Source organism: Ceratotherium simum, chromosome 16, assembly GCF_057802395.1.
Source record: "Ceratotherium simum simum isolate JZ-2026a chromosome 16, ASM5780239v1, whole genome shotgun sequence".
NCBI classification, from domain to species: Eukaryota; Metazoa; Chordata; class Mammalia; order Perissodactyla; family Rhinocerotidae; genus Ceratotherium; species Ceratotherium simum.
This window is the reverse complement of record NC_141915.1, coordinates 29,232,586-29,246,131: the sequence shown is the minus strand read 5'-3', so window position 1 is coordinate 29,246,131 and position 13,546 is coordinate 29,232,586. Positions and strand designations below refer to the sequence as shown.

General features: G+C 54.5%; 1 protein-coding gene across 4 annotated transcripts; it reads right to left on the bottom strand.

The window, feature by feature from the left end:
- Nucleotides 1-316: 316 nt before the first annotated feature.
- Nucleotides 317-12,392, bottom strand: LOC101408144 (septin-4). 4 transcript variants are annotated; one of them, XM_087440919.1, is made up of 12 exons: nt 9,485-12,124; nt 7,049-7,342; nt 6,567-6,660; nt 6,025-6,111; nt 5,397-5,520; nt 2,052-2,186; nt 1,818-1,935; nt 1,627-1,728; nt 1,334-1,430; nt 1,078-1,240; nt 815-914; nt 317-543 (listed from the first exon to the last, which is right to left on the bottom strand). In XM_087440919.1, the coding sequence occupies exons 1-12, from the start codon at nt 9,542-9,544 to the stop codon at nt 484-486; spliced, it is 1,434 nt and encodes a 477-aa protein (XP_087297045.1). In that variant the 5' UTR covers nt 9,545-12,124; the 3' UTR covers nt 317-483. The 4 variants fall into 4 exon arrangements, with proteins under 4 accessions (XP_087297045.1, XP_087297047.1, XP_087297046.1 ...); XM_087440921.1 differs by lacking the exons at nt 7,049-7,342; nt 9,485-12,124 and adding an exon at nt 12,317-12,392; XM_087440920.1 differs by lacking the exon at nt 7,049-7,342 and having other exon boundaries at nt 9,485-12,080.
- Nucleotides 12,393-13,546: the final 1,154 nt, after the last annotated feature.

The following is a 13,546-nucleotide window of genomic DNA, read 5'->3' as shown; positions in this document are numbered from 1 at the left end:
CAGTTAACATCATGTTTTCCCAAGGGCAGATATCAGACCAAAATTTCTATAGAATTGAAAGTACTGTATGTGGGAAAGATGGAGAGAGGCTCAGGCCTCAGATAATAGAGGCAGAATAGATAGTTAGTAAGATGAGAGGCCAGGCTGGATTCTAGGCAGAGACTGAACCCTGTCATGGAGCGGGAATGTTTTCCCCCACTCCCTTCCCTACTAAAAGCCAGAATCCAGCACCCTCCTCTAGCCCTCTTTCAAAACTGGGTCCTAGGATCTTGGTCTCTGGGAGGTGGTAAAGATACAGACAGCGACACCAGAAGCCTCCTATAGATTTGTTAAACTTTATTTCCTCTGAGTCTCTGGGGAGGCAGCAGGGATGTAAGGCGAAGTGGCAGTAGCTGCAGGGGCCTGGGCAGAGCTGGTGCTGGGAGGGGCCGGCATGGGCAGGATGAAGAGGAGGAGATTTAAATATCCAAGGCTGAAAGCCAGCTAATGGGTCTCCTTCATCTGTCTTTGGATTTTGTGCAGCATCTCCTGCATCCGCCGCAGCTGGAACAGGCACATGTATCAAAATGGGGCCTTTCAGAGAGTCGGATAGTGTTAAGGAAGTGCCCCCAAGCTCTAATCCCTGGAGCCAGGGCTCTGGTAGCCCTGAAGTGTGATGGAGACCCTGGGTAGAGCCATTAGTCCACCAATCCAGGACCCAGAGATGCACCAGAGCCAGGGATCTTCCCATTCTCAAACCAAGAGATACTGAGGTTTATGATCAAGCAGGGGACCTCCCAGACTGTCATCCCCTACCAACCCATACTGCTCTCACCTCCTCATCTTTCTCTCGGATCAGCCTCTCTGTTTCTGGATCTGTCCCTGGTGGGACAGCAGGGATGGGGAAGTCGGTACCACTCTCTCGAGTCAGTTTGCTGAGGGGAAGGGGAAAGAGAGGTTGGTAAGGCTACGGGGACCCCAGCACATGCTTGGATTGAGCCCAGGGCCAGTAGAAGAACAAAGGAAGGGCTTGGTCTCACCCCAGGCTGCGCTTGGGATCCCCCCCACTGCCTGCTCTGTCCTGGCTTCTGGCCATACTTGCGATTCCGTTCTTTCACCACCAGGCGGGTCATGCTCTGGATGCACTGTGCCCGGTAGTTCTCATAATGTGTCTCCCGTGTCACATCCTTCAGGTCCTGCATGTGAGTACGCACCAGCATTGTCCTCAGCTTCACAAAGTCGCAGTGCCCTGGGTTTTCCACTGCATAGCAAGGCTAGGGGTCAGCCAGGGGCGTGGGTAGGGGAGAGCCACTGAGGGCAAGGAGATTCCCCAGTCACAAACTCAGGGCTTTACCTTCCACAATGCCCCAGGGGTAAAGCCGGCCCCGAACTCGCCGCCCTCTGGCCTCTACCACAGTGTTGCTGCCAATTATAGCAAATGGGATGCTTTCCTGGAAGAAGTTAGGGGGGCCGGTCAACACCCTCCTTCTCACCTGTTCCTTTTCACCTATAGTTTCATCTTCTCTGCTTCATTTTAGGAAGCAAGGTCCTCTCCCACCCCAATAGCCCACCCTTATATAGAATTCTACTTCCCTCTTCTGCCCAGAAGAAACAAGATGGGAAAGGGAAGCCCTGGGATGGCCCCACCTTTAGGGCTTGGTCCTGTAATTTGAAGTCCTCATCCTCATCAGAGTCACAGTCTGGGAACTGGTAGACCTTGATTCCAAAGCGCTCAATCTCCTCCCGGATCTGGCAAACACACGAGGGGCCCATAGTTCTGGGGACCCCAGCCTTTCCAGAAGCCCACCTGCTCCCCTCCCTGCACCAGCTTCCCTCACTTTGCGTTTCTTGCGCTCCACTTCAGGAGGTGTCAGTGTGTCCGCCTTAGCCAAGATAGGCACGATGTTGACCCGCTGATGCAGGGCCTTCATGAATTCAACATCCAATGGCCGGAGCCTGGGGAACAGGAATCTGTGACCACCTACTAGTGGCAGCCCTGCCCCTGGTGCTCTTGGCCTGTTCCCTTGGCAGCTCCTGACGATGGTGTCAGGAGCCTCAGGCTCGGACCGTACCCGTGGCCGAAGGGCGAGATGAAGTACAGGCAGCAGTGCACCCTGTTGTCTTGGATGTTCTTGCGGTTCAGGCCACTCTCATCTCGGAAATACTGCTCAAACTGCTGATCGATGTATTCTGCCACAGGCTTCCAGCTGGGCAGGAACAGACAAGCAGAGAACTGTGGGAGTGGGGACTGCCTAGTGAGCTCTGTGACTGCAGAGCAGCCCTTGCCCTGAGCAGTGTTTTCAGGACTTTGCTATTCCCCTGGCTTGCTTTACCACATCTTCAGGGAGGCACCTGGGTAGGACAGGGGTGTATCTCACACATCCTGTTAGAAAATCAAGCTAAGCACACAGCAGAGTTCAATAAACACTAGTTCTGAGAGGAAAAGAGCCCAGGTGACCAAACAAAGCAATAGAATAGCAAGGTGCCTGCAGATGAACCAAATGAATCAACTGGAAGCCAGGGCAGCCCTAAGTCAGGTTCACAGTCCAGCCTCAGAGCCGTTGTTCATGTGGTTCCACCCTCTCTTCCACCTCTCCAAACCCACCTATCCCTCAAGGCTACATCCAAGAACCATCTCCTCCACGAAGGCTCCTTTGACTACACCAATGCACACTGTTCTCCCCTTCTCTTCACCACACAGTGAGATAGAGAGAGAGATAAATAGATATGAAAATTGAGGTTCATGCTCTCCCCTTCTCTTTACCAGAGTGAGATTATATATATAATCAATATATATATATTCAAGAACTTCAATTTTCAAGTCCTTTGCTATTCTGTTATCTAGTTTAATCCTCACCGATAGGTGGACATTATGACCACCATCACTCTCATTTTATACATGATGAAACTAAATCCAGAGCAGCTAAGAAACTCAATCTGGATCATTTTCGCTAGCAAATTCTCCACTGACCCAAATCCCTGGCCTTCTGACTCCTAGCTCTGTGTGTTTGCCACTACACTGCCTGACCCATTTACTAACTTGCTACCTGACTGACACACACGTTAGAGAACTGCTGCCCCCCTCTCCCCCACCCCTGCTGCCACTGGACTGTAAGCCTCTCATGAATGACGAGGATCATTCATACTTGTTCTGTATCCCTTATAATGCCCAGCACAGGCTGGACACCTAGCATGTGCTCAATAAATTCCTCCTGGTTGACTAAATGAGTATATGTGGAGGTGTGCTATAAACTGTGAGGTGCCAGGCAAATGAAATTATTATTATTATGGAAGGTAAAAGGAGGTAAGTAGATTGATTGAAGCAAGGGGTGACACTTCCGACAGTAGGAACCAGATGCTGGTTGGGGCTAGAGTGTCCGGGCAAGCCAGTTTGCTGAGATGTATTCCCAGAGCAGAAGGGTGACAATGACATGGAGGCCACCTCAATCTATCAGGACTATTTATGGAGACCATGTACTATGTACTAGCACAGTGCCATGGCAAGAATGTAAGAAATGGCCCTCCTCTCAAGACTTAGACTATGAAGTTGAAGATGAACCAGTGTGCTGAGCTGAACGTCACATGTTGTAATAATAAAGCATGTGATGGGGGTTCAGAGCACAGAAAGGTCTGTAAGCGTCTGATTAGTCTGTGAGGTAATGATCCAGGGTCAGCTTCATGGGCATGCGACCTGTCCAGTCACAAAGGGCCCCACACTCAGAAGAGTTCACTCTTGGTTTGATTCTCCGCTGTGGCCGTCTTGAAATTCTTAATAATTTTGAACAAGGAGCCCCACATTTTTTTTTTGCACTGGTCCTGCAATTATCATCTTAAAAGTCATGAGTGTCATGTAAACAGCCCTTTACAGTTTTCAATGTACATTCATATGCCTCATTCAGGGTGATTTTCAGATCAACTGGGTGAGATGGTAAGGGCCGGTATTTTTCCTTTTTTTGTGTGTGAGGAGGATCAGCCCTGAGCTAACACCCGTTACCAATCCTCCTCTTTTTTTTATTTTTTATTTTTCTTGCTGAAGAAGACTGGCCCTGGGCTAACATCATGCCCATCTTCCTCTACTTTATATGGCACGCCGCCACAGCATGGCTTGACAAGCAGTGTGTCGGTGTGCGCCCGGGATCCGAACCTGTGAACCCTGGGCCGCCGAAGCAGAGCACGTGCACTTAACCGCTTGCACCACCAGGCAGGGCTGGTATTTTTCAACGGAAGAAATAGGAGGTAGTCATTTGCTCCAGATCCCACAGTTATTAAATGCTGAATCAAGATTTGAGCTCTTGGTCTAGGGGTCCTAGCACCATCCCACCTAACTTCTTCATCAAAGGCATCACCTTTTCTCCTGTCTTTATCATCCATTCTCCTCTCATCTACTCATTTAGGCTGACCACTATCTAAGCATCCCTCCAGTTCCTGATAAAAAGAAGCCAGGGATGATGCGGGTGTGTGGCAAAGCCATCTTTTCTTTTGGCAGGTAGCCTAGAGGATGCCTGAAGTTTAAACAAAGTTCCACCCATTTTTGCCCTTTGTCTCTTCTTTCTCCTCTTCATCCCTCCCTCTATGCCCTGTCACCCCTTTAATAAAACTTGTTGTGGTACCTAAAGTGTTGCTGGTGAGATGAAAGGAAGGAGGGAGGGTGATATTTATTGAGCACCTAGTGTATGTCAGGCCCTGTGCCCCATGTTTTCACATGTGTTTGCTCTTTTGAGGCTCTTCTTTCTTACCTTTGTGTCCTCGCCCCCATTACAGAATTACAGGTCTGAGTCAGAAGGAACATTAGAGATCATCTATTCCAATCCCTCCCTCTCACTCTACAGAGGAGACAGCTGTCCAGTAAGAGCACGGCACACTCAAGGTCGCAAACCTCTTCCTCCTGACAATTTTGGATATGTCTGCACCTATGTGTGCCCCTGTATGGGTGTATGGAATGGGTGAGGGTGTCACCGATTAATTGCCCCAAGGAACTCAAGGATGGGTTCAGAAGCATTTAACTCTTTAAGAGATGCAATCACCAATCCCTCTGACCCAGACCAAGCCCCACCATAAGAGTGAGGCCTACGACCTTCGCCTCATTTTTAGTGCTAAGACCTCCACTATGGAGGTTAGGCCTTATTACCATAACCTGCAGTGTATGTGGAAGCATGTTTTCCAACAGAGCCTGTGCAAGCAAATGCCCCCCTCTCCCTTTTGAATATTCATTTCCCATCCAAAATAAAAGGCCCCTGCTTCCTTTTGTTCGGGGATGCCATGACTTTGGAAATGATTCCGTATGGCCCCCTATTTGCTGCAAGTAGTTGTCTACTTTGTGTGACAACTATTTCTGGACAAGAGTCTGATTTTAACTCTGCCAGGAGGTAAACCCACTTTTGGTTCAGTAACAGGGGGTCATGCTTGGTCAGACATACCACTCTGTGTTGTTGACTGCATCCCCAAAACCTGGTGTGTCCACGATGGTGAGCCGCAGCCTCACGCCCTTCTCTTCGATGTCCACTGCATGTTTAGTGATCTCCACAGTTTGCATGATCCGCTCTGGAGAAGGGGGAAACTGAGGCCAGGGCAAGGGCAAGGACCTGCCCAGTCAGGACAAACCACCTACCCCAACCAGCTTTGCTGCCCAGACTGCCTCATCCACACTGCCCCCCTTCCCACCCCCAGGCTGCTGGGGGGCCTGTTCTCTGGGAACCAGCAAGGAGCACATTTCCCAACACAGGAAATGCCGGTGGCTGCTGGCTCTGGCCCCAGCCTCTTCTCTGCTCCCGGCTCTTTTCTTAGATTCCTGGAATCCTTTGGGGGTCAGAGACTCACTCAGAGAGCAGGATTCTGGTCCCTGCCCTGCTTCGGCACCCAAATCTTTAGGGAGCTGGCTGGTGGGCTGCCAGGCCAGAAAGGCCTATGGAGATATGCCGTCAGTCTCTCTAGGAAGTCATGTTTTCCTGCGTGCTGGGGAAGGCCCCATCCCCCAGACTCTGGAGTGAGCCTGATTTCCCAAGTCAGGTCTGCCTGCCTGTCTGCGGGCTCCTCTCCTTTGCCTACCTTCAGCACTGAGGAGTTTCCGGTCCCGGTACAGATCAGTGAGGAAGAGGCTATTGACAAGGGTGGATTTCCCCAGGCCAGACTCTCCTGACAGGGAAGAGAGGACAGAAGCACTAAATCAGTAGATAAGATCTATAGCCAAGAGGCAACCCCACTAAACCAAGGTGTTTTTCCAAGGGGGAGTGCTTTCTTGTCTAATTAGGAAGAAACTAACCAAACCATAGCATTTTAAAGCTAGAAGGAAGCAGAGAGAACAGCTTGTCCAGCCTTCCCATTTGAATGAGGCCCAGAAAGGGTAGGAGATTACCCAAGGTCACACAGAAAAAGTCAAATACTAGAAAACTGTTGGTCAAGTGTTCTTTGCACCACTTCACCCCACTACATATACATACATTTGGCCACCCATGACTCCTGGCTATTTGGCAAAAAGGCATAGCCACTTGCTGCTTCTCCTTCCCTACCCATCACCCGTCCCCACGTACATACCATCCCCACCTGAAACATCCCCTGCCCAGCCCAGCCCAGCCCTGCCCCTGCTCTACCTGCCACCATGAGGGTAAAGTCAAAGCCTTTCTTCACGGACTTTCGGTGGACCTGATTGGGGAGAGTCGCAAAGCCCACATACTCCTTGTCATCCTAGTGGACAGGAAGGCAGAGTGCATCAGGGTGAGATGCAGGAGGGGCCCCAGGACCCAACATGAGCCTCTTTCTTCCCTCCTAGGTCTTCATCTCAGTCTTAGAGGAGTAGTGCCAGACTCCTTTGAGGCCCCATCTGGGGCCACCAGCTGGGCTTCTGCCCCTGCTGATACTATCACTTTCCAGTGCACCTGGGGGCTGATACCACAGAGCTGGGGCCTACCCAGGACAGAGAGAGGCCCCAGCTCAACACACATGCACGTGTGTGTGCACACACATACACATACGTGCACATACACACACACACACACTCAGGCTCTCTCTGCTCCTTCCCTAGGTCTTCCTGCATCAGCCCACTGAAAGACAAAGGCGGGGCTGGAGGCTCTACCTCAGAGGAGTCATAGGGATCAAGCTTGCCCCACGGGCTGCGGGGCCGGGCTGAGGGGCTGAGAGGGACTGAGGCAGAGAAGTACTGCTGGCTGTCAGAGGGCTGGGGCCACGAGGGGGGTCTGAACTCCAGGTCATCCTGGGAGAGATCCGGGGCCTGGGGCCTTGGCTCCAGAATCTGGGGCCTGGACGCCCAGGTCTTGGCCTCTGGTTGGTGGCAGCTCTCGCTTCCTGGGAAATCCTTCACGAACTTGTTCAGTTCTGCATCATCCTTGTCCTCCAGGAAGCGCTTGATCTGGGGGTTGGGGAGGTAGGTGGGTAGGTGGCAGGAAGGGAAGAATGAAGGAGGAAGACAGGAGAAGGTGAGATGGAGAGAGAGGAAAGCGCTTGTGGTTAGAAGGGAAAGAAACTGCACTAGCAGCCAAGCCAGAGGAAGTGCTTACCACCCCTCCCTCACCTGCTCACAGGTCTCCCCAGTCCAAGAGGCCAGGAAAGGCCCCAGGGTCCAGGAGCAGCCCTGGGCAGCCCCCAAAGCCCTAGTAACTGCTCTTGGGAGCTGAGTAGCTCCAGTCCTGATGCTCCCTCTCAACAGCACGCTTGTTGAGGCTGCTCTTCCTGGGGGGTCTGGCCAAGCTGGGGCCAGGGACTGCCCCAAAGGCCAGGAAGTCAGACTGAATAAGGAGGAGCAGACAGAGGCATTTCAGCTGACAAAAGAATGTGGCTCAGGATTCCAGGAGAATGCAGAGTCAGAAAGGGGCAGGGACGGGAGGGAAAAAGGTATGGGAGAAGGGAGCTGCCAGCCCCAGGTAAAGCAAGAGCCAGCAGGGGGCTCCGCGCCTCCGGTCACTGCAGGTCAGTGAGCTCTGGGACTGAGGTGTAGACTCTCCTGGAGGTGCTCACTCCCCAGGCCTCACTGCCCAGAGCTCAGTACAGCTGTCCTGACGCCCCTTACTCCAGACACTGAGCCACACCAGAGCCTGAGCCTGGGCCCCAGGAGAGAAGGGTAAACCTGCCAGTGGATGCCGAGTATGGGTGGAGGGGAGCTGGGAGGGACCAGGTGAGGGAGGATGGGAGGACACTGGGCCTCCGGAGCTGCTGACAGCCACTAACTGTGAGGGACATATAAGGGGAAGCACCCCTCAGTTGCCTCTTGCCCCCTCTGTCTGGAACTAGGCTTTAGCTAGCAGTGCAGGAGCGGCCTGAACTGCGAACCACAAGGGTAGTAGGCAGAGAATGGCTGGCTCCTCTGCAGAGACCTGTTCCATCCCATCTCCAGCTTGGAAGAGAGGCCACTTCCCCCCACTCTCATCCTCAGCTCTAGACCCTAAACCTTCCTCTCTCCTTTGGGGGCCAGCCCCTTTGTGGAGTGCCTGGCAGTGCCGGGCTCAGCTTTGCCTTACAATACCCACGTGCCACCCCCAGACAATGGACAAGGGCCGGCTTCAGAGGCTGACTCACCCTCTGGGGATTGGCCAAGCCAATGAGGGCTACCCCAGACCATTGTGGAGTCCCAACCAGGGTGGGGGGAGATAAGATGGCTACAGTCTTCTGGCAAAATTTTACAAAGGGAAGAATTGAGGAAGGCAGACATGCACATTGTCAGTTCATGCCAGAAGGAAGAGACTGAGATAGGGAGGCTAGAGGCAAAAGTCCCCCAAGAGCTACTTCTAGGCTGTCGCCTCTCAAGTCCCCACACCTGCTTATAGCCATAGTCTCCAGGACTCACCTGGACAGAGGGAAGAAAAGAGGACCTTTAGCCTGGAACTGGAACCAGCATGTGGGGGCTTAGTGACCAGAAGAGGCTGTCCTGAGGCAAGTCTGACCTAACAGGCTTTTCTCATTCATAATATCTGTGGGGTCCAGTGGGGTTACCATACGTCCGAGTTTATGTTAGTTTTCCTAGCATAATGACTAACTGTGCCCCTTTTTACTTGCAAAAGCGTCCCAGCTTGGATGATTCATTATATGGCAACAGAGAAGGGATGGGGCTGGAGGGCAGCAGCTCTTGTTTTCTGGCAGCTAAAGAGTCTGGGGAATTCCAGGAAATCCCGCCCCTCTGCACAACCCCGCAGTGACCCAGCAGTAAGTCTGGGGGTCAGGTTAAGGGTGAGAGAGAGAGGACTGTGCTCCACCTGGTTTCCCCAGGGGCACTGAGCAGAGAAGGCACTGATGGAGACCTCTAGCCCCCACAATTTTCCAACAGAGCCACCAGGAACCCAGCACCATTCTCCCTGCCAGCCCTGGCTACTTATCAGCATGGAGGGGCCCACAGGGGTTTTAGACAAGGAGTCAGGACACCAAAGTCCTCACCTCCTGTCTGTTCTTCCCCACCTCCAGCTCTGCCAGTGACCAAATCATTTTCTGACGTTTAGCCCCAATCCCAGCCAAGGCAAGAGAAGACAGGTCAGGTCCACCATCTCCCAGAGCAGCACCTTACCCCAGCTTCAGTCCTGTCCTCAGGGACAGAACTGCCTTGCAGTCCCAGTGAATGGTCCATGTCCCACGCTTCAGAATCCCTGTCAGCAAGCTCTAGGTCTAATTTTGTCTCCCAGGCAAAGTTCCTCACACACAGAAACAGCCTGGTCTTGATGCTCTTGCTGTAATCCAGCTTCCTGGCTTGCTCCTTTCCCTTTCTCTTTGACCTCCCTGTCTCTGTCAGGGGCCAAAAAAGCCTGTGGAATGTCCTTCTCCACCCTTCCTCCTCCCCTTCCCTGGGCTCCTACCCTCCAAGGACAGCTCAGCTGCAGCGGGATCACTCGGTTTCTCTGCAGTCCCCGTCTCCTCTGATTGGCTGCCCCATGACGCCTGCCTGCTGCCTACCCTGGTGGGCACAGCCTCCCAAGTCTGTCTGCAGCACAGGCTCTTGATCCACTTGGCCTTTCCTGTTAACCCCCAAGGACACCGAGGTCTGTGAGAGGGTTGTGAGCTGACCCCAAGGTGACCTGGCCCATCAGTACACGGAGACAGCCACCCAGGAGACTCCACTCCCAGAGGATTCCACTCTCTCTCTTTAACCTTAACTTTAAGCAGCACTGAAGTAGGGTGGGATGTCCCATAATCCCCTGGGTATAGGTTCTCATGGGAACTGCCCCACTTTTCTTCCCAAGTGTCCCTTTGTGTACTCCCAGCAGAGAACCCCACTGTCTTCAGAAATCTGCCCCTAGATTTCCCTGCAGAGAGCCCCAGCCACAGATGGACTCCTCCCACCCTAGAATACCTGACCTCTGACTCATGGGAACCCGTATCACTTCTATCACCCCATCGCTTCCAGAGAGTCCGTGGAGGAGCTGCTAGCACTTGTTCTCTGAGGGGCATGAGTTCAGGCCAACAGGAGGCCAGCATCTCAGAGGCTTCAGAGTTGCCGATTAGGTGGGAACAAATTGAGGGGCCGGGCTGGGAGTGTGCAGATAGAGCACTTGACTAGGAGTCAGGAGGCCGCTGTTTCTGGTTTGGCCAGAAACACCCTTTGTGATTTGGAATAGTGTCTTAATTTCAGGGTCTTAATGTACTATTGTGAATGGCCCTTCCTTGCCTCCCAGGAAGGCTGGGGGGAGAAAGCTCTCCCAGATGACAGATACCTCAAGCTGCTTTGAACCTGAGGAGAGAAGGTGCATCTCAAGTCACAGGATGGTTATTAATGTTGGCCTGTTATATCACATGCAAACTAAAACCCCTTGGAACTCCAGGGCTCGAGAGCTCTCCCCACTGACCTCCAAAGCAGCTGGGACACTGATCTCCCCTCACAAAGAGACCTTCATAGAGGAGTCTGGCTTGACATGAACCAGTCAGCCTAAGGACTGGACGGCTTGAGTGCAGAGGCTTGGGGCTGAGGACTCTGGTGGTGGTGGGGTGTCTTTAATTAGAGAGGAACAGGATGGCCTCAGCCAAGTTGAAAGCACCAAGACCTTAGCTGACCTGAACTTAGCATGTGGTAGAAAAAGCCCCTCTTGGCCCCTGCTGGGCTTGGCACTGGGGACAATCAGTGCTCCCCCAGGCTTCCATCCCTGGAACAATCAGTCTGTCCATCCCCATGTAGGGAGAAGGAGGGGGACAGAGATAAATAAAGAAAGGCACCGCTTGGCCTCTCCCAGGAACCCCCCTTTGGGGAAGGTCACCAAGGGTCACCAAGACTTCCTGGCCAAGACTTGGGCCTCAGCCTAGACACAGCTTGAGCAACAAGAGCCCAAAAGGTTGGCCTTTCCAGACCTGGAAGCTTCTGATTCCATGGGGCCCAGGGAGCTCCCTTCTGGAGGCTGCCCACAGCAACATCCTGCCCCACAGGCTAGTCACAGACCTCCTCCTGCTGTAAACAGCCTGTGCCTCCCAATGCAGAGGGCAAAGGCTAGGGGGTTTCCAGACTGAGAGGAGAGGCCGGCCTGGGGCCTGGAGGCCCTGACCCCCGGCATAATGTGTTTGTGGTGGGCTCTGGCAACGATGGCAGGAGAAGAGCTGGCACCCTCACAGCCAAACATCAAAACTTCCTACCTGGGGAAGGAAGGGAGGCTGGCTAGGGTTACTGCTTCTCCTCCCACTACAGGCAGGTGGCAGGAATGAGTTCCCCCAACCCCCACCACTGCAGCGGGACCTGGTTTGGGTATGGGGGGGTGTGTAGGATGCAGCAGCAGGAAGCTTCCCCATGGTTCTTGTCTCAGAGGTAGAGGGACACAGCTGATCCCACGGGGTAGGATGGTGGTCTGGGCTTCCCTCTCTCAGGGGTGCCTGGGCAGAGGGCGCTGTGGGAAGGGCCTAGGAGCTGCCCCTGGCCAGGCTGTGGGAGGGAGGGCCCAAGCGTCTCACCATCCCTCTTGGGGAGGCAGGCAGTGTTTTTGGGCCTCCTCTGTATGTCTTCTAAAGGAAGTTGGTGCTAACCCCTGAACCTAGGGTAGGTGGGTGAGGAGGGGTCACCCAGGTAACAGCCAGGCAAGGCCGGGAGCCCTCACCTCCGCGCATCGCTGACGCGCCCTCCCCAGCCCAACATGAGCGTCTCGGCCGGCGGCCCCCCGCCTCCAGCACAGACCCACTCCTCTGTCCAAGAATGCGGGCAGCACCCCGGGGGTCGGGGCCCGCTCCGTCGCTGCTCGGATCAGAAGGAGGAACTTGGGAGCGGCGGCGCAGCGCTGCCTGCCAGCAGTGCCCGCCTGTGCCCGCGGCCGGCGACAGCGCCTCCCGCCCCGCACAGCCGGGGCTGTGGAGCAGCGGGTCTCCGCGGAGCCGCCTGGGAGCGGCGGGCCCTGTGCGCCCCGGCCGTGGCCGCGCCCGCTCGCCTTACCATGGCTGCAGCCCGGGCCGGGCCAGCTCCGCCTGGACAGCGCCCGAGCCACCCGCGGCCGGAGCTCTGCGCCGACCTCGCCGCACCGCCGGCCTCCGCCCGCCGCCCTGAGTGCGGACCGGCCGGGGGCGGGGGCGGGGCCCGGGGCAGGGGCGGGGCGAGTCGGCCCTGGGGCGGGGCCTGCACCTTCGCGGCGCGGAGTGCCTTCGCTTGGTGGGCAGGGGGCAGCCGGCCTGGGCGCCGGCCCTGCAGCCCGCGACCCCAGAAGCGCAGAGTGCAGAGAGGCGCTCAGGACAGGGCTGCACTGGTCACCTGGCTCTTCCTTAGCCGCTAAACAAGTGGCCTCTTCAGGCAGCGCATCACTGTGGGGGCTTGAGCTAGTCCCCAAAGAAAACAGAAGGGCCCACCTGGCATCCCCAGAAGGAGATGCCCTTGGGGGGGGGGTAGTTATCCCACGAGTTGGAGAGAAACCATTAGTTACCCCCAAGATTCCGCAAGGTTTGCGGAGAGTGAACCTGTCTGATATCCAAGTTACTGATTGTTCACACCCCTCCACACCTCCTAAGGTGGAATGTCAGACATTCTCCACCTCCACCCAAGCTGTGAAGAAGAAACAGGAGGTTGCCTTCGTTCAGGACCCTAGATTAAAGATTAAAGAAGATTTGCTGCATAAATTATCCAGGGATCATCTGCTGGAATGGTGAAAGGGAGAGGCTGAGTGGCCTTTACCCTTGGCAGTAGAGGCTTGCCTGGGACTGAGGAAAGTGGGGAGGCCTCAGGAGAGGCCAGCCCAGGCGTGACCCAGGCCATGCTGGGCGAGCAGGTGAGATGCTGTGGGGACAAATGCCCCAGCAGCTTTAGAGGCATTAGAGGCTCAGAAGGGTCAGCAGCAGCCAGGGGGAAGTAGATGCTTAGGGGGTGGGGAGTTGGTGAGGATTTCCTGAGCTAATACAGGTCTGAGCTGGTCAGGCTTCTGTGGAAGTTTCCAGAAGCATGCCCCTCCCTGACTTCCAAGATCCCTCCCCCAAGGGCAGGCTGATTGGCCTGAATACACTTCGGACAAAACTGAGGCCCACGGGCATGGCTCTCTCTATTTATAGAAGTACCAGAGGCCTGCCTACCTATTTCAGTCTGAGCTGTGACCCCATGGTCATAGTTGGGATCAGTTAGAACTCCGTGGAGGGAGGGAGGGGGGCCTGGGTACGGCAGGTGAGAACAGGCTCAGAAAAC